The 19,830-nt window shown below is 43.6% G+C and overlaps 3 protein-coding genes across 4 annotated transcripts in view; 2 read left to right on the forward strand and 1 right to left on the reverse strand.

The window, feature by feature from the left end:
- Positions 1-241: 241 nt before the first annotated feature.
- On the forward strand, positions 242-13,717 carry LOC131591604 (X-ray repair cross-complementing protein 5-like). 2 transcript variants are annotated; one of them, XM_058862450.1, is made up of 12 exons: positions 242-401; positions 515-624; positions 727-865; positions 3,152-3,406; positions 4,256-4,439; positions 5,769-5,955; positions 7,169-7,337; positions 8,283-8,444; positions 9,153-9,282; positions 9,984-10,084; positions 11,667-11,780; positions 12,566-13,717. In XM_058862450.1, exons 1-12 carry the CDS (start codon positions 308-310, stop codon positions 12,760-12,762), a joined length of 1,842 nt encoding a protein of 613 aa, XP_058718433.1. In that variant the 5' UTR covers positions 242-307; the 3' UTR covers positions 12,763-13,717. The 2 variants fall into 2 exon arrangements, with proteins under 2 accessions (XP_058718433.1, XP_058718434.1); XM_058862451.1 differs by lacking the exon at positions 12,566-13,717 and having other exon boundaries at positions 9,984-10,118.
- Positions 13,718-15,488: 1,771 nt separating this feature from the next.
- On the reverse strand, positions 15,489-18,506 carry LOC131591605 (NHP2-like protein 1). Its single transcript, XM_058862452.1, has 3 exons — positions 18,396-18,506; positions 17,500-17,620; positions 15,489-16,925 (listed from the first exon to the last, which is right to left on the reverse strand). Exons 1-3 carry the CDS (start codon positions 18,396-18,398, stop codon positions 16,663-16,665), a joined length of 387 nt encoding a protein of 128 aa, XP_058718435.1. The 5' UTR covers positions 18,399-18,506; the 3' UTR covers positions 15,489-16,662.
- Positions 18,491-19,830, forward strand: part of LOC131591603 (meiosis inhibitor protein 1-like) — a 37,878-nt gene continuing 36,538 nt past the window's right edge. The window contains exons 1-2 of the mRNA XM_058862449.1: positions 18,491-18,645; positions 18,890-19,013. Of these exons, the coding sequence (XP_058718432.1) occupies positions 18,541-18,645; positions 18,890-19,013 (229 nt within the window). The 5' untranslated portion in view covers positions 18,491-18,540. The remainder of the gene's footprint in view (positions 18,646-18,889; positions 19,014-19,830) is intronic.

Genomic DNA, 19,830 nt, shown 5'->3' on the forward strand with positions numbered 1-19,830 from the left:
TACAGCCTGGGGCGGGGCCGGACACGTTCCGCTGTCATTGGCTGAGGCTCGGAGCCGCGCGCAACGCGTGAGATCCTTCCGCCCTTCTCTACCCCACTGCAGCCAATCCGCGCGGAGGGGAGGGGCGTCTGTCCCGGGAGGGGGCGGGACCCGGCTCATTCTCTCTCTCGCCATTGGTCAGAATTGTTACGGGGGCGTGGCGATCTGGCGAGCGGCGGTTGGCTGAGCGTGAGTGAGGCCGTGCGGCGCGAGCTCCGCGTCTGGCGCGAGCTCTCCGGGCCCCTCCGGCGGCGGCGCCGCGTGAGCCATGGCGGGGTGGGGGTCGTTCTACCGGGGAGAGGGGCTGGAGGAGGAGGAGGAGGAGCAGCAGCAGGAAGAGGAGGAAGGGGCTGAGGCGGTCGGTAAGTGCCCCCCACTCCTTCATGGAAGGCGGCTCGGGGCCCGCTGCCTGCTTTCGAGGCTCCACGGGCGGAGGGGCCGCGTCTAAAACTGTTTCCCCCTCCACGTTCCGTAGCGGAGCAGAGGTTTTCGGGCCGGGACAGCCTCATCTTCTTGGTGGATGCCTCCAAGGCCATGTTCGAGTCCGATGGGGACTCAGAGACTCCTTTCGACATGACCATCCAGGTAGGGATGGATAAAATGCTGATTGCTAAGGCAAGACTTTCACACTCCTTACTGAAAATTGTTTTCTTCTAATTCTAAAATCTGCGTACTTTTTTTTTTTAGTGCATCCGGAATGTGTATACCAGCAAAATTATCAGCAGTGACAGGGACCTGTTAAGTGTTGTGTTCTATGGTACAGAAAACAACAAGAACTCGGCAGATTTCAAGCACGTTTATGTTCTCCAGGAGCTGGACAATCCAGGTAAAGTGGTATGAAGGTTGTGTAAAATGATGGAGTAAGGAAATTGGTGTAGTAGCATTGTCAATAACTAATCTCTCTAAAATGAGAGATCTATCAGATAAGTTCTTGTTAGTGAAATCCACTGTTAGTGGTGGGGCTAGATTTAGATATTTATTGAAAGCTTAGAAACTTCATGAGGGCCTAGCATTTTCTCTTAGAGTTGGTTCAGATCCTTTTCAATGCCTTTTCTAAAATTTTAATGTGGTGGCTTCACTTGCTGTCTGCTAAATCGCAACAGAACTCTTGAATGTCTGTCAGAAAAGTGTATGTCCATGCTAAGGTGCCATGGATGCCAGCTGATGGAGAATATCACAGAATAGCTGAGGTTGGATGGGCTTTTGGAGGTCATCTTGTCCAGCCCTCCTGCTCAAGCAGTGTCAGCTAGAAAAGGTGGTTCAATATGGTAGCCTGTTTGCGGTGTTCCATCTCTTATTTCCATAGTAAGTTCTGCAATTCTTGAATTCCTTTCTTTCATTTTCTTAAGATTACATACCATCTGCTTGATAACAAGTGCTGGTTGCTGAATTGGAAAGGCAGTAGGAGAAGTGCAAAGAATACATGGTAGTGGTGACAGATTGTCTGACAGTTGAGAGTCTTCTGGGGGAATTTTGTCTACAACTTTTAATAGCAGCCTTTATCTCTGAGGACGTTTGATTTAATTTTCTTTACTGGGGGTGTAGGTTTAACAACACAGGGGCTTCTGAAAGATTTGTGCCTTGTCCTATTTTCAGAATTTATTACAATGGAGACCTGACAGTACTGCCTTAGGTTCTTCTCCTTTTTCTGGCAGACAGTGCGTTATAGGTCTCGCTTTTCCGTTTTCCTCCTCTTCCCTGCTCATCCATTCTCCCATGTTAGAGGCAGTAGCATTGCCATGCAGATAAAACCAGCGCAGGTGAAAGGTGGGTGTTGTTCTGATGCCTTGTGAGGCTAGACAGTGTGAAAGGAATAAAGGAGGTATTTATTAAAAGGCCTTCAAAGGATATACCAGGATATACCTTGGGCACTACAAGAGCCTGGCTGAGGCCACACCCAAGATGGACCCCAAGTCACAAGTTTTCACACTTCTGTAAGTTTTGTTCCATTTACGTATTTGGGTTAATTGTCCAGTTACAGCTTCAGGTTATGAAATCCCATCCTCCCAGATTGCTCTCCTCAATTCACTGTAGTTTGTACTTACTGAGCCTGAAGCTGGAACAGTGTCCTTGGTTCTCAGGCTGGAAAAGGATTGATTTGTCTAACTCCCCTGTGAAAAGAACTTGCTAACACTTTATATGGAGTTCAGAGTTACATACCAATGCAGTATGGAATCTGGAAAATACAAAAGCTAAAACTTAAGGCATTAGTTCAAAAGGAACAGAATTGTGTATTTGCTGCCCCTGGAGAGCAGTGTGCCCTGGAGAAGGAAGAGATGCTATAGGTGGTTATTCAGGAATACATAATTATGAACATACACATTAAAGGACAGATGAGGAGATGAAAATAAGGTAGTAAAGGGAGAGGAAAACATTTTCAAATGAGATTTTGTAAGTGCTATAGAGTTTAAGTGAAGGACAAAGGAAGAAGCTCTGCAGAATGCAGTGGCTGAAAAATGAAAGTTTGTCTCCTGTTGCAGAGTGACAGAAGAAAACAGGACCTGCTGTGAGACAGGTGGGAAAAGGAGTTCTAGCTGGGGTGAAGTAATCCTCAGAGCTGCAACAAGGCTGTGGACACCTGATCTTCGTGGTGATCTGTGGGCTTCATCTCACCTCTGGGTGGATTCTCTCTGACATGAGGGGTGAGGAAGGAGGAGGAGGAGCTTTCCACCTTCCCAGCATGCTGTGGAGATGCAGGACTCACTTCAGGCTCCTCTCTTCTCTGTGGTGGTCCAGCAGTCTGCTGTGCCTCTGCAGCAGGTGCAGTTTGCTGCCTTTGCTGCTGAGCACTTGGCATTCAGTGGAGAGGGTTTGCAATACCTGGATCCCTGTCTGCTTCCCTTCTCCACAGAAAGAGCCTACATTGGTGCCAGGGCATTTTGTGTCCTCTTGGCCCTAGCAGGTGATTTCAGTGGTAACTGGCTTGTGACATTGCAGATGTTAGGCCATGCTGGACAGTTTTCTCAGCCAGGTGTTGGAAGGATGCTGCTTGGGAGGTGCTTGGGGACATTCCTTGGGCGTCAGCTGCAAGGGACCCCTTGTGCATACTTAGAAGAGCTTGTGGTACTTCTTTCAGCATTTCTAATGCGCGTGAGTGCTGTTGCCCCTCCAGGTGCGAAACGTGTTCTGGAGCTGGACCAGTACAGGGGAGACGAAGGACGAGCACTTTTCCGGGAGAACTTTGGCCACAACACTGCCTACTCACTGGGTGAAGCGCTCTGGGCCTGCTCAAATCTCTTCAGTGATGTCCGAGTCAGGCTGAGCCATAAGAGGATCATGCTCTTCACCAATGAGGATAACCCTCATGCCAATGACAGTGCTAAAGCCAAGCTGGCCAGGACCAGAGCTGGTGATCTGAGAGACACAGGTCGTTATTTCCCCTTTTAATTTTAGACACAATAAATGTGACACATCTTTGCAGCAGATGTTAACTGCATTACTAGTTTGTGATGGAAAGAGATGTAAAATCATCGGTACTGGGGAAGGTTTCTGAAAGTTCCTAAACTAGAAATTTGGTATCTAATCTAAATTAGAATACATGTTTTCTGATCTGGTATCCAGTAGCTAGCACTTGTTTTCTAGGATCTCTTTCTAGTTTCTAAATGGGCACATGAGGGGGCGAAGAAAATAAGCTTTTTCTTGTTATTATACCATTTTCCAGGAAGGGAATAATAGTAACTCCAAGTTAACACAAAAGGAAAATTACTTTAATGGTTCATTTTGAATTAGCTGAAGGACATCAGCCTGAGCTCAGAGAGTAGACAGCATTAGTTCAATTATGTAGCTGAGGTAACCAGTGCTTTTGGGATTCAGATGTCCTGGATCTAGAAGCTGTGAGGCTTCCTTAATCCATTAGCCTCTATAACTATGGGAAAGGGGATTTTCTGACTTGTTACTCCCCTCTATGCCTGAGGTAATATTATGTTTTATAGGAGCTTATCAGAGTCATTTCATATTCAGTGCTGTCCAGATTCTTAATTAGAGAGGAAACATTTTCTGTTCTGCATTATTTTGACTGAAATGAAAGAATGCGTTTTGCCTCTTGCCCTAGAATCACCCCTTTCTCTAGAATATTTCACATCTGGTACAGATGACATTTTGAAGCTTATTCTTACTTAAATTATTTGTGTAGATAGAGAAATCTGAGAGTGCTGAGATACATGCTGATGCAAGAAAAAAGTTCCTGATCCTGCTCCTATCTCTTCATTGTTTCTAGGTATCATCTTGGACCTTATGCACTTGAAGAAGCCTGGAGGGTTTGATATCTCTTTGTTCTACAGGGATATTATAAATGTAGCAGAGGATGAGGACCTTGGGATCCAGCCTAAAGAGTCAGAGAAACTGGAACATCTCATGAGGAAAGTACGAGCAAAGGAGACAAAGAAACGGGCTTTAGTCAGGTTTGTACTTGGTTATGATACATCATTCAGTGGAGGCACCTGATGTTATTTTCAGACTGCATCTCACTTTCCTCTTCTGGAATGACTGGTCTTTAAAGGCATGAGTGCTTACATTCCTCAATCTTAATTCTTTAGTCCAAGACTGCTGTTTCTTCTGTAGTTTCCAAGGATATTTGTGGATGAGAAGAGCAGAGTGAACCTCTTTTTTCCCCCTGTGTGATATCTCCTGTATTGAGCTTGGCCAGAAATCATAGTTTGTTAAAATATTACATAATTGCCACGTACTTACCTAAAAAGCTGCAACATAAAAAATAGTTCATAGTGAAATCTTATTGAAATTAGGCTTTTCTTGCCAATACTAACTTAAGAAAATTCATCTGAATGTGAATTCTAGGTTTTTTGGCCTGTTATTAAATAATTGTCTGTTGCCAGCCTAGGCACTTGGCATGAATTCACACAGCCTTGATATATCTAATCTCCTACTAAAAGATTAGAGATGCTTAAGAAAGATTACAGGGATCTTGACAAAGCAGATAGAAAGTATTTTTGGAACCACATGATCCATAACAGTTGCTTTTTTAGGGAGTGAGTCCATAGCAGAATGATGTGGAAGCACTGTAAGGGAGTGAACTTCAAAGCCTAATGTTTTTTTTCCAATAAATATTTATAAAGGGTCCCAACCTGAGCTGTTGTTACTGACATTCTTTCTCCTGCTCACAGCTTTCTTTTCTGGGAATGTTCCTCAAGTTTTCTGATAGCTGGGGAGGAAGAATTCCGTACCAGTGATACCTTTTACAAGAGAGAAAGTAGCATTTGTAGTAACTCACTGTTCGGCTCTCATAACTTGAAGATTACCTCTGTTTTTAAAATTTACATCTAATTTTTTCTCTAACGTCTGATTTATGTGTTTTCTTAAATCTTGGTATTTTTGTCTTAGTGGGTTGTTTGGGGGAGAATTTTGCCTTCTGCACAAAAAACAATGAAAATTCATATAGACATTACAATAAGCATAATTGGGGGTACCCAAATGGGGACTTGTCCTGTGGTCTGTTTGAGCATAGCTGCCCTTCACTGAAAAAAAGGGTCAAAGAAATATGATAAATTACTTGTGTTTAGATAACTTTTATCACCAGAAACGATGATATTGCAAGAATATTTTTATGCAAGTGAGATTATGGCTGAAGTGATAGTAGGTTTCCAAAGATATATGTGATTTTGGGGGAGGAGAACAGGAGAAAGTCAGAGGAAATAACTTACATGAGGAGGTGATTTTCTTCTGCAGTGATGATTTTTCAGGAATCTCAAGTTTGTTTCTGCTTTTTCACACAGGCTAAATCTGCATCTGAGCAACAATGTGGCACTTTCTGTTGGTGTTTACAGCCTTATTCAAAAAGCTCATAAACCATATCCGGTGAAGCTTTATCGGGAAACCAATGAACCAGTTAAAACCAAAACAAGGATGTTCAGTGGAAAAACAGGCAGCTTGCTCCTACCCAGTGACACTAAAAGGACTCAGGTAATATATTGATTATGTGCCTGCTTTGTCTTGTGTCTGTGATGTGTGAGGGAGATGCCAATTCCCTTGCTGCTTTTGTTTGTATTGCACTTTCAAGATGAGATCCAGAAATATTTGCATCTGTATGCACCTGGGATCAGGCTGGTCGTGTTGTGAGCTCTGCAGAGTGAGAGTGGGTTGTCTCCCTGACTTGACTGTCATGGGAAGGCATAGCTGCTGGTGGAAGTGCTGTCAGGAACACAGGTAATTTCTTTCTGTAAGGCAGAACGAGGTTGTCAGAGCCTGACCTTGTGTGACCCTGTGCCATTGCCACTGCCATCGGCTTTTGATTCATTAGGAATGGGTTTGCTCCACTTTGTTAAACATTCAACACAGGGGAGTTGGAGCTGTTTTCCAAACAAAAGGCATGATACCTTTGGAGGTTTCTGTATACATATTTCTTTGTTTTGCATTTCTGCTTGATAGTTTGGCTGATGTAAGTTGAGTATCGTGTTCTGATCAGGCATAGCTTTATTTCAAAACAAGTTATGTAGTTGCTAGATGTACTGTCACATGTGTGCTTTGTGTCTTCTTCCACGTTAATAGCTCTTAAAGTTGTTGTCTTAAAATGAAATATTAAGTCTATTTATAGTGGATATTAGTTTCTTAAAGTGAACAATAGGAGAGAAAGAGCTAAGCATTAAGCCCTGATGTCTACCTTCAGTAGCTGGACTGTAATATGGTTTTGATTTTGTGATGCGTGAGTGGTGCTACAGAAACATTGTTTCTCAGTCGCTATTTCTGTCAGGAGTAGGTAGCTGGCTTGCATCTGCTGAAGCAAGTTTACAATTGGACAGGACCTCTGAAAAAGCCTGGTCCAACCCACCCCAGAGCAAGACTCACAAAACCAGATCAGGTTTATTTTGGGACAGCTCTGAAGAACTCCAGAGATGAGATGTGACAGCCTCTCTGTATCAGGGCTTAGACATTTTCTTAGAAAAGTGCATTTTGCTTATGTTCAGGTAGAATTACCCTTGGGATAATGGTCACAGCATCACTTGCCATTTCGGTGTGTGCTACTCATGAGGGTTTACACTGTCTTGTCTATAACCTTCTTTTCAGTAGTGGAACACAGCAATTGCATCTTCTTCCTGCACTTCCTGCTCTGTTCTGCCTCCTGGTCCCCATTTTTTTTTATGCTGGCAGTCCTATCATCTGCTCTTCCCTGGTTTAGACATATGGAAAACGACAGATTGTGCTGGAGAAAGAGGAGACAGAAGAAATAAAGCGGTTTGATTCTCCGGGTTTGTTTCTGATTGGCTTCAAACCACTTTCAATGCTAAAACAGCACCACCATATCAGGCCCTCCCAGTTCATTTATCCTGAGGAGTCCATGGTGAGAGGTAAGTAAAGAAGTCAAGAGAAGATTTACCACCTTGCATTAGTGTAACCAGCTGATTCATCCTGTGTTTGAGTGGGGATCATTGGGTGTAAAAGCTCTAACTTAAAAACTTGCTAATGTTAAGAAGAACTGAATTAACTATTATTGCCCCTCTCAGCTGCAGATACTTCTTGTTTCCTTCTATAGCAGAAGAGCCAATTGTGCTTCATGTTTATCCATCATGACAAGCAGCTAATTAAACCATGTAGGTACAGTCACAAAGTACTTGTTTTACCCATTCATGAAAGTGGAGGATCTTAGTACCTGACAAGAAGGCAAAGATGGTTAAAAAAGCCCAAACAAACTAACAACCAATGACAAAAGAAAAAAAACCTTAACCCCAAACCAGGGGAGATAAGGCAAGGACATTTAGAACTGCTTATATTTGCCTTTTTATATGTATATATATATCTCTGTTTGTTTATAAATATATTCCAAGCTGCAATAGTAAGAAAAAACCTTTAGCTCCTCATTCTAGCAGTGGATAAAGAGGGCTGAGTTATGACCAAAGGCTTTGCAGTGTCTGACTAAAGAAGACCCCTTACACTTGCTTCTCTAACTGCAGTTTCCTGACACTTTATATGTCAGTCTTTCCCTGACCACCACAATACACCTGAGGCAAATGCGTAGAAATAGACTTTGTAGATAAAATTTCATGGAATTCCATTGCTCAGATGATAGCGATTTCACTTCTTCTACCAGAAGTGAAATTCTCACTGCTGGTCAGAAGAGACTCACTGACATTGTCCATTTTGAGTCTTCCCCCTTCCAAAATTTGCTTTTTACCTCCACAATAATGCAAGCATTTCAAAGAAGTCAGAGGTTTTGCAACTGTAACATCTAGGGTTATATTCTGGAACAAAGGAGTAAAGGTGTCAGTCTGACCAATCCACTCTTTCCTTTGCAGGGAGCACAACGCTGTTTAATGCCCTATTGATGAAATGCTTGGAGAGGGAGATGATGATGCTGTGCAGATACACCCCTCGCCGGAATGTCCCTCCTCGCTTTGTGGCCCTGGTTCCCCAGGAGGAAGAGCTGGATGAGCTGAAAGTGCAGACAGCCCCTCCAGGTATGAGAAGAGATGCCGCCTTTCCCTGCATGATTGGATGTAGTTAAGTGTAATGGTGTCTTGTATTGTGGGAAAATATTCTTAGTGCTACCTCCCTTAACACTGGGGAAAATGCTTTCCAACATTCCTTTTCTTCGGTTTTGTCAATGTAAACATCTGATGCTGAATCTATTTTTAAAGCCCCAGTTGCATCAGTGCTTGCTCAAGTATGACCTGGCTGGAGTGTTTTCCCTGTCTTGTGCCTCTTTTTAGCAGATTCAAATAACTGATGTAGAAATTAAGTCTTTTTGTCCTATTTGAAGACTAGACAGAATGTCTTTTCCTGAATTATATTGTATCCTTGAATACATTGTAAAATATTAAATAAATAATCTCACATATAGTGAGCCTCATACCCAGTAAGACATGGGAGAGGTGGACTAGTTGATGTCTTGCATAAAAAGCAAATCACTGGTATCCAAGTCTTAGCTATGAATTTAGTCTGAATATCTTTCACAAAGCCATTAGTCATATTGGTTACAAATATTGAGGTTGGGAGTGTCAGGCTGTAGGCACTTGGAAGTATTATGGATTGCTATTGCTAACAACAAAACAGGGAGCTAGTTTGGAGTCATCAGACTTAGACCAAACCATCTTGGTTTTTCCCATAAATTATTTTGAGACCATACTTCTGTGTAACTGTTGTCTTCCTCCCTCTCTTCTGTATAGGTTTCCACATGATTTTTCTACCCTACGCAGATGACAAACGTAATGTTGGTTTTACAGAAAACGTGCCAGCCAGCCAAGGGCAGGTAGACAAAATGAAGGAAATCATTCAGAAACTGCGGTTCAAATACAGGTACCTGGAGATAAAAAGGGTGCAGGGGGTGGCATGGGGAAGAAAGCACAGCCATTGCTTGCTCTGTTGCACACATTGTTCAGCTGTGGTGTTCCTGAGATGAGATTTGATGTATTTTGATAGAAATTGCTTCTCTTTGCAGTAGCTTTGTCCAAACTTTATTCTTAATCATTCTGGATACCCAGGCACCACAATGCTTTATGTAGCACGTTCTGGAGTTCTTTGTAGAATTGCTCTTGTTCTCTGGGCTGTTGTCATTTGTTGCAGAGGTATCACATTGTATTGTGGTTCTGCCACTCTAACAGCAGATCAGACCCAGATCATTTAAATTAGAGCACTTCAGAATGAAGAGTTAGGCCTCTCTTTTCATTATAGCTGGGATAAATGCTACAAAGTACTTTCATGGGAGATTTTTCTCTTAGATATGTGGAAGCCACCATAACTGTTATTAAAGTGTAATGCTACTATCTCCTTTTGCCTCATACAACTTTCTAACTCTCACACAGCATTCTTATGTGGTTGATACATGGCAGGATAGTGATTCAGCAAGTATATTGAAAAGAGGAAAAGCAGTTCTGTTGCGATGGACTGCTGTGTGGGAAAGAGGGAAGTTTTATTCTGAAATAAGTTGATGGTAGGTCTTAAGTGTTTTGTCTGCCTTCTTGGCAACATGCACTGACATTTTTGGGGTTTCTTGACAGGCCTGACAGCTTTGAGAACCCAGTTTTGCAGCAGCACTTCAGGAATTTGGAGGCTTTGGCACTGGATATGATGGAACCAGAACAAATTGAGGATCTTACAAGTGAGAACTACTGGTGGATATGAAGGGAGGCAGGGTAGGGGACTCGTGGCTTTGTTATAAGTCAGATATGTTCTACTACAAACCCAAATGTCTTTTGAGAAATATTTCAGTTGTGTGCAGTTTCACTACAGGATTCTAGATGTGTCCATTCTGAAATATGGAAACCTTATTTTCTGTTGCTGCCAATTCTAAGGTAAAGAAAAAATTGCTCACTTTACCATCCAAAATTAAAATTGAATCACTTTTTCATATGGTGAGAACTGTTTTCTTTGAAAATCCTCTCTTCAAGATTCTCATTAATATTTCAGTGTGATAAATGGACAGAATCAAGATAATTATTCTGCTGGGGGCAGTGCTGCCACCTGGTGACTGTGAGAGTTTATATATAACTGTCTTGTATAATCAGAGTGGGTCAGGAGGGAAGGGACCACAGTGGGTCATCTGGTCCAACCTCCCTGCTCAACCAGGGTTATCCTACAGCACATTGCACTGGGTTAGTTCCAGGTAGTTCTTCAATTATTTCTCCAGTGAGGGATACTTTACCCACTCTGTGGGTGACCTGTTTCAGTGCTCAGTCACCTTCTCAGTAAAGTTCTTCCTCATGTTCAGATGGCTCTTCTGTGCTTCAGTTTCTACCTATTGGCTCTTGTCCTGTTGCTTGGCACCACCAGGAGCCTGGCACTATGCTCTTGACACCCTCCCTTCAGATACTTAGGTGCATTGATGAGGTTCCCCTCTTAGTCATCTCTTCTGGAGGCTGAACAGGCCCAGTTCCTTCAGACTTCCCTCATAAGGAAGATGTTCCAGTACTTTAATTATTTTTGTTGTCCTCTGCTGGACCCATTTCAGAAGCTCCATGTTTCTCTTGTACTGGGGAGCCCAGAACTGGACGCAGAATTCCAGATGTCCAAACTCTTGATATTACCAAGAGCTGTAAATTTCTCATTTGGGAGTATTGTAACACAAGTATTTGCATTTTTGCATGCTTGCAGGACACTTGCAGACTAGTTATTACAAAAGCACAGTTGTGTCTGGTGGTGGTACTGAAAAACAGTCAGACTTGTTAGCACCAATGCAGCTTTAAGAAGCAGGTGTTCTTTATTACAGTGCTGAATGCATGAGGGATATCTCCACCAAAATTGTGCATCTCTAGTACAGAAAAAACTGTTTTTGTAGGTTTTCCCAGAAGAAACATATATGTGGTAATAATTTCCCCAACAATCATTAACATGTGCTAGTTCTCCTTTGTGCACATGTTCTTCTGTCCCAGGGGTCTCTCTGGTGGTTGTAGACTCTCAAGTTACAGCTGAGTGCTCGATGAACTGGTGCTACTTCCCAACATAGAGCGGAGTTGGCATACCTAGAATGGTTCATATTTTTTGAGTCCCTTCTTGGGGAATGTTTAACATGATACTACAAAATAAAGTATTGTGTGGTTCCATACCCTAATGGTTTTATAGAATGAGCATTGTATATTTCCCACTGGGTGAACTGATAGTCTACACAAGGCCATCCCTGTTGTCAGATGAACTTTCTTGTGATCACACTGTTCCTGAGAGGGCAAATCTTTATCTTTTGCCAGTGCCAAAGTCTGAACAGATGAGCCACAGACTGGGCAACCTGGTGGACGAGTTTAAGCAGCTGGTTTATCCCCCTGACTACAATCCTGATGAGAAGGGTGTAAAGCGAAAACAAGGTAAGTAACAGTGGTGCAGATACAAAACATAATGTCTGTATTCTCTGTTCAGAAGGTTCTGTGTTTTCAGTTTGTATCATAGTTTAAAGAAGCTGCTTGTGCAGTAACTCTGCCCATCTCCACAATGAAGTATTATATCCAGTATTGATTCTTAGAGAGTAGGGAATATTGTGGTATCCAGTTGGGGACTTGCTGGAGCGACAAACTGCAGAGTGAAGTATAGGAAGTAATGTGGGTAAATGACTGCAGAAGATGTATATATAATTTTAGCAACTTTCTGTTTTATGACAGAATAATAAAAGCACTCATGCTTTCAGTTTGTCTTGGTGAGGGAGCAAACTTATGCATGGGTTGTTTAGCAAGTCCAAGATGGGCATCTTAAGGGCTAAATATGAAAGTAATGCTGAAGTCCATGTGTAATTCGGGAGTCTATGAAAGACTGCATAAAGTGAGTGTCAGCTGAACTCTGTGTGGAATCATTGCATTCTGCTGTCTCAATGAGAATCCCTTTAAAGTTTCATTTGAAGGGTGATGTTTTTATCAGAACACAAAGTTTCATACTTTGTGAATCAGTTAAGATCATTCCTATCAATGAAATACTGCTTGACTTACATATTGACATCTGTTTCTTAAAAGAAAACATGGAAACTAGGTCTGTGAGTATGTGGCTGTTAGAGCATGCTGTTTTAATGCTAATGACCATTAACTATGGTATGTATAAGAAACATTGATATCTTTCTAATTTTTAAAGTCTTAGTCATTTGATCTAAAATGTATCTTTGTAGCTTCTGACGGTAAAACTGAGAAGAGGCCCAAGGCAGAAGTCTCAGAAGATGAGCTGCGGAGTCATGTGCAAAAGGGCACTCTAGGCAAGCTCACTGTAACTGTCCTGAAGGATGCGTGTAGGTTTCTGGGGTTGAGGTGTGGAAGCAAGAAGCAGGAGCTCATGGATGCTTTAACTGAATACTTTAATGGGCGCTAAACTGGAGAGGAAGGCCCTGGTTTACTTCAGTCTGCTTAGAATTTTGATTGTCTTGTGTGGGTGCTGTATCTGTTTAATTTTGCAATGAAAGCGACTAAATATTGCTCTTTCTAGCATGGAGAAACTTTCTACTGAGTTGTGAAACATCTCTGCTATCTTGGTTTGAAAAGACAGGTGTCTACTAAGGAAGGCAGGAGCCTTCCTTGAAATGGAAAAATGTAAACCTCCCTCCCTCTGAATGATTACAGTTTTGAAATTAAGGGGCTCTCAGGGAAAGATACGGGAATAGATAAATAAATAAATAAAACTGATTTACTAGAAAAATCAAAATAAAAATGCAGCAGTACAAGAAATCCTCTGACAGAGTCGGAATACAAGCTGACACCCTGTTGGTCAGTGTTGGTATCAGTCTGATTCAGTGGTGGCTGCAGTCCTCCGGGAGTGACACATGTGGATCTGTTTGAAGCAGTGATCCTGCAGAAGGGTGTAGTTTTCCTCTAAAGGTCCAGTGGTGGTGTAGATGGGTCCAGTCTTCTGGGAATCCAGAAGAGAAAGGTTGACTGCAGTGTTCTAAGTCTCAGATTCTATCCAGGTAGGAATGCTTGGCTTCTCCCCTGGGTGGAGCATCTCACAATGGGATGATGTAATTTTATCAGTCATACAGTGACTGACTCAACGGCCCATTAACAGAAGATATCCCTCTGGAGGGAGGATAAAGAACACTGCCCCACCTGGTTTTAACAGATGGTAATAGAATATATACTTTTGTTTGCATCTTGCATTGCAGCTTAAGACATCTGCAAAGTTGGATTCTGTTGACAGTAGCTAAAGGCAGAACTGAATTCCTTCTGAACTCAGGTCACCCACTGCACATGGACAGAGTTGTGCCTTGCTGGTTTCTTAATAAAGTTACACCTCTTCCTTTGCAACACTGACTGTGCCATGTGTGCATCATGAGGACAGCAGAACTCACTTCAGTGTTAGAAAACACAGTGATCTGTGTTAATGGCATCACATGAAATCAAGCAGCAGGTTAAGTCTGTGTCCTAACAAAGGGTATAAATATGTATTACTCTCCAAGACAGTCAGTATCAGTACTAGTAATCAAGTTGGGTTCTTTTCCGCCATCACCATTACAAATATTACCAGAACTTAAAAGAAAAAAATCATTACTGGGAAGCAGTATTCAATCCCTTGGGCAGAAAGCTGGCACTTAACAAATCTATACACACAGGTCTTCAATTTTTAAATGGTAATAGCAAAAGCTGGTTTAAAAATGGAAAACAAATTGTGTTTCCTGAAAGGCTACAAGCATTTATCCCAATTAAATTACTGAGATGGCATAGAGCTTCACTACCTCTCTACATGAATATGAGTCAGACTATTGTGCAGGCTTCCGTACTCAAATCTGTGCTTTAAAAATCGAAGAATAGAAAGTTATGGAGAGAGACCTTGTTACATACAGTATTTTTACTTTTTTGGTCATAAAGGCTACAGCTGGGTGTTTTGGGTTTTAGACTTCCATCCCTGGCATGCCCCCCCCATCTGTCTTGCAGTGCAAGATGACTAAAATCAATAAAGAGTTGCTTTTGCTTTAGGAAGTTACTAATCATTTAGTGATACTCTAACTTTCTACGGGACACAAACATGGGATACCTGAAGTGTCCCTTTTGGTCTGCATCATGTTTTTAGCATCCAGAGATATGTGTGCCTCACAAACTGTCCTGTGACCAGTCTATAGTGTGGCAGGTGTAGTGGAGCCGGCTGTGACCACCCTTCTGGCACTGTGACTGTCCTAGCTGTGCCAGCATGCTGCTCACTTCTACCTCCACAGTTCCTTCAGAGAGCAGCTAGCCTGCATTGAGCTCTGCAGTACTGAAACTACATTACCTGTTACACTCCTAATCAGCCCGGACTAGTTATTTGTAAAATATTTGCCTAAGCACTCACTTTAAGATTTTTTTGCTCTTGGGCAATGAAGTTACTGTAAATGCTTGTCTTAGCAAGGCTTGAAGAGTGGAATAGTGAGATTATCCTGTCTGTAATTCCATGAATTGAATTCTGCTAAGACCCTTGTTAACATCTCTCTTGGCTTGCTAACCCTCAGGCACACAGTTCCAAGCTTTGTATGATTGTGGCATGTTTGTTGTAGGTTGTTAGATTTGCCTCCTGGCTTTTTTTTTTTTTTTTTTTTTTTTCCTTTTTAATAGCAGGTTATCACACTAAGCAGAAGTTTAAAAGAGATGGCAATGGAATGCTTCAGAGCAGAAAAAGACAGTTTTGCTTGCTCAAGTATCCTTTATTTCTGCTCCTTGTGTGCTTTTTCTTACATCAACTGTCTTGGTACAACAGGGAAAATCCTTGGCAAAGCTGTAGTTCTAAGCACAACTAGTTCAACAGTCAGCATCAGTAGAAGGGTACTTGAGCCCTTCTAAACCTCATACAAATAAAAGGATTCTGAAGTATTTGTATCAAGTTCACCTCAGCAAGGATTACTGGTATCAGCCATTTACAAAAATATACAAACATGATGTCATCAGTCTTTCATGAGCTGACTTTCTCTGCTTGGGATGTACTTAGTAAAGGTATGAAGTTAGTGCCTCTGTGGAAACATTACAGGAAAATTTATTTTCCCTTCTGCTATTGCATCTAATGGAGTTTCCACACTATTTGGCTTTGGCATCCTGCAGTAGGAAACAGGTTTGATATTCCAACACAGGGGTTTCAACTTTTCTGATCAGAGCAGAAGTGGATTTTTTATACAATATGCATTTAACTAAAACTAGGTCCATAAAACCACCACTAATCCAGACTGCTGTTGGTGCTCCGTGCTGCTTTTCCAGGACATGAGATGATAACAGCATTCTTTTCTTGAGACACATATTAATTTATCTGAAAAATGACTTGTACTCTGTTTCCTTGGCCATGACTTAAAAGGGTTCATCTTCAGTCAAGTGACTAGAGCGCAGCAGCTAAAAAGCATGGCACTTTTTATATTAACAGCCAGAGTAGGGTAGTCGTCAGCCACAACAGGCTGCTCTCTGCCATGTCTTTTGTACTTCCTAGGAAGCCCAACCTCTGTGGTAACAGTCCATGCAAAGAAAACTGAAGGAGTAGAAATTACTGCACTGCAATAGCCTTTAGACAACATGTGAGCAGTTTAGCTTTACAAGCAGAAACACTCCAGTTGCAAATACTTCACCAAGGGAATGACATTTCTATTTAGCTTTGCAGCGTTTTTATTTTTTCTTAAAAAGTCAGTATTTAAAAATAATCAAGTTAAGAGAGTTCCCCTTGTGTACTGCCATAAAATTTCTGCTCCCCGTACATCTCTTACAGAAGTCTCTTGTCTGGTTTCAAGAACAAGGGCTGTGCTGTGTGCGCTGATCTTGGCTCCACCTGCTGCTACAGGATGGCTGCTGCCTGCCTTATACCTGCCTGTGCTGCTCCATCACTTAGTGACTCCAGCAGCCTGAACACAGGGAACCTTTTCCTCAATAGCCTAAACCGTTCAGAAACTCAGTTACTCACACCTGCTGAAAGTTAGCAGAAATGCTGCAGCACAGAGAAAGCTGACAGGTGGGTTAAGAAAACCCTGAGCAGGCAGACAGGAAGACAAAGGGGGAACTTTTTTTTTCTTTTAAACATAAAACAGGAAACACAGTTGCACAGTCATTTTTCAAGAAGTAATACAATGAGAATGAATATGTTGGAGTGGAATAATAGAAAAGTGGGGGAATAGGAGGCAGAAACACTAAGAATTAAGCCATTATTAAACAAAAATGTGGCATTTTGAAATGAAACATTGATATCAAAACTTTCATCTCAACTGAAGCTAAACATTAATTTCCCCTAATTTGCACTTTCCTATTTCACACACACACACACCCCCATGGGCACTTAGACCAAAAGTCTTTCTATAGCTTGCTGTACAGACTGGATCTGAGGCTTTAGCTGTGATCCCTCCTTGATGGTGATGGAGCAGGCGATGACAGGCCGGGAAACACCGCATGCCCGGCCCAGGGCTTGCTTGGAGCGCACAAACACGTAAGGTACGTTCTTGTCTTCACAGAGAAGAGGGAGGTGCAGGATGATCTCCAAGGGCTCTGCATCTGCTGCCATCACAATGAACTCCGCTATCCCTCTGTTCAGTGTTTTGGTGGCTGTAAAAGAAACTGGAGAGTCAGTCTAGGTCTTTCTGGAAAGCACATCTAATGTAAAACAACTTCAGGAGATGCTGAAAGCGGCATCAGTGGCAAGAAGATCTAGTGCATGGGAAATGGGTTCTAAGAGATTACTGAGTTTCTGTCCTGAGGAATTGTGAGTTTTATACAAGTTTGACTAGGTGAAGCCCCATGCATTGTGAAGGGAGCCACTCTGTGAGCAGGCTGCACTAGAGGCACCTTCAAACCCAAATCTTTTAATGGTTCTGAACTGGCTAGGCCTCTGGTAATCCCACTTACCAAAACACCACTCAAACATGCATGATTACAAACCATGCACCAGGAACACAATTTGGGAATCTACCCGAACTGCATATAAATGTGGAAAAATTACAGCTTAGTTCTGTCCCTGAATATTGTTAAAACAGGCTTGAAGGAGGAGAAAGGAGACACCTGCAACTGCCAGATCTATATAAAATGAGAGATTCACAGCTACAGAAGACAATCTCTACTCATGGCATCTCACAAAATCCTGTTATGACCTGTAGCACACTGTTCAAGATACAAGTCTCACCTTCATTGGCTCCCTTGCGTAGCTGCTTATAATTGCAGGATTGCTGCACAAGATCCAGCAGTGTTTTGGTGAGCTGTGCATCAGCCAGCGGGTAAGCTTTGGGATTCACTTCTGCCTCACTCTAAAGGAAAAAGCAAAGAATATTACAATAGGAGCAAAAGAGGTTTTGGTCTGATCAACACTGCACAGGCATCACGTCCACCACATATATTGATTTCTGGAGTCGTGTCTCAGCTGCTCTGCCCATACAGACAAAACACCGTTGCATTTTACTCCTAAAAGAGTAAGGATTCTTCTTGTATCAAAGTAAAGGGGAAAAGTAAGAAAGATACGCTTTACATCAAAATAAAGAGTCTATCTACTCACAATCTGCACCCTACAAACCAGCAGCACTGCACTTATGGGGCAGTCTTCAGGAGTTTTATACCACAAAGACTACACAAAATTAAGCACTTCAGTCCAAATTAACAGACTAACAAAAATTTTGAAGAAATCTCCAGCAGAGTACGTATGAGGGTTATTTCTGCAAACCTCGCGTAGCTTCTAAACGCCAACATGGGCAGCGGGGTGGCTCAGCAGCGAGGTCCCAAGCGGTGTTAGCGACCGGTGCTGGCAGAACCGCGGTCTCTCCGGCTCCCGGCACGGCGATAACCCCAGACACCGAGTCCCCCGTTACCGGGTGTCCCAGGACCGCCAGACCCCCGGGCCTCCTCCCCCGCAACCGGCCGCATCCCCGCCCACACGGCCTCCACGTGCTGCCCGCCGCGCAGCCGGCAGGCGGCCTGCCTCTACCCCAGGTCCTCCAGAGGAAGAGGGATAGGAAGAGGAGAAGGAAGAATAGGAGAAGAAGCTGGAAGAGGAGAAGGAAGAGGAGACTAGGGCCCGACGCCACTCACCATGGCCGCGGCGCGGTCGCTGCTGTGGGCCCGAGCGCGCACTGAGGGAAGAGGCGGGAGCGCTGCTGCGGCCGCCGGAAGGGAGGCGGGGCCGGGGGCGGCCCCGGGGCCGGGAGGAACCGCACGGCAGCCCCGGCAGCGGCCGATGGCGGAGCCGTGCGGCGATCACGGGCCGCGCTGGGCGCTGCCGCTCCGCCCGCCGCTCTGCCTCGCCTGCGCCGTGGAGACCCTGGGCGACGGCAGCGCCTCGGTGGGCAGCGCCTGCCCCGCCGCCCCTTCCCGTGTGCGGCTGGGCCGTAGAGCCCCCCTCAGCGGTCCCTGCCCCGCCGCCCCGCTCTCTCCGGCGCTCCGTTTGGGGCCGGGACCAGGTGTGGCCCTTGGCCAGCCCTGTCGCCTCGGCACCCGGGCCCTGGTAGCCCTTTTCCCCTCAGGGCGGTGGGAGCGGCGCGGGGCTTGGGCCCGGGGCCTAACGGGCTGCTGTGTTTGATCCGTAGCTGGTGCGCAAGAAGCACGTCCTGTCCCGTCTCCAGGATGCCCTGGCCTGGCAGGCGCTGCCAGTCGTCCAGCTGCTGGCACCAGACGAGAGGGTGTGCATGCATTTGATAGGAACTCTCTTTGGTAAGAGCTCTGCTGAGGCCTGGTGCAGCAGGGAGGAGGCAGATGCCTTTTGTTGAATACGTATGAAGCTTCCCCATGTTTGAAGCCAAAAAAAAAAAAGAGAAAAAGAATATTAAGGTGCCTACCTCCATTCTTCCACTGTTCTGTTATGTGCGTAATTATTCCCTGCAGAAAACTGCTTGTCACTGATTCAGAGTAGGTTAATTAATTTTCTCATTCCCCAGGGTGCAGGATTGGCACGTTCATAAAGCTCTTGCAATTTTCCAAAGTATCGTGACTTACCTGTAAAGTCCTGGAGAATAGGGAGTGCCTGACATTTTACTCTTCCCTGAACGCCCTCCATTCTGGTCTCATGCCTCTGGAGTTACATGAAGATTCATAGCGAAATCAAAGTGTGAGCTTTGTGTTGCAAAGGTGTTGCAGGATTTAATATCAAATGTGCAAAACACAAATCTGTGTAGAGGGTTTTTTTACACCATCACTTTACATTTGTATAAATCTTTGTTGCTGTATAACTAAAACCTACTGCTTTCTGGTGAGTCAGCCTCAGCAAAATAGCATTCGGCAGGATGTCAGAAAGTGCCTTTCCAGTAAGTCTCTGTGGTCTTGAACTTCTCTTACTGGTTTCTGTTTGCATAGCAGGGAGATGTCTTTGAAACGTCTAAAATCTTAATGGAGAAGAAATAGTGGTCTACATCAGGGAACAGTAAGGCATTAAGGGAAAGGTGGAGGTAAGAAATAAGAGTCCCTTTAAAGGGCAAATATACCAGATTCCTTTAATTCCACCATCTCATTTGCACATCATAGATAATTCTTG

The sequence above is a fragment of the Poecile atricapillus genome, chromosome W (assembly GCF_030490865.1).
Source record: "Poecile atricapillus isolate bPoeAtr1 chromosome W, bPoeAtr1.hap1, whole genome shotgun sequence".
NCBI classification, from domain to species: domain Eukaryota; kingdom Metazoa; phylum Chordata; class Aves; order Passeriformes; family Paridae; genus Poecile; species Poecile atricapillus.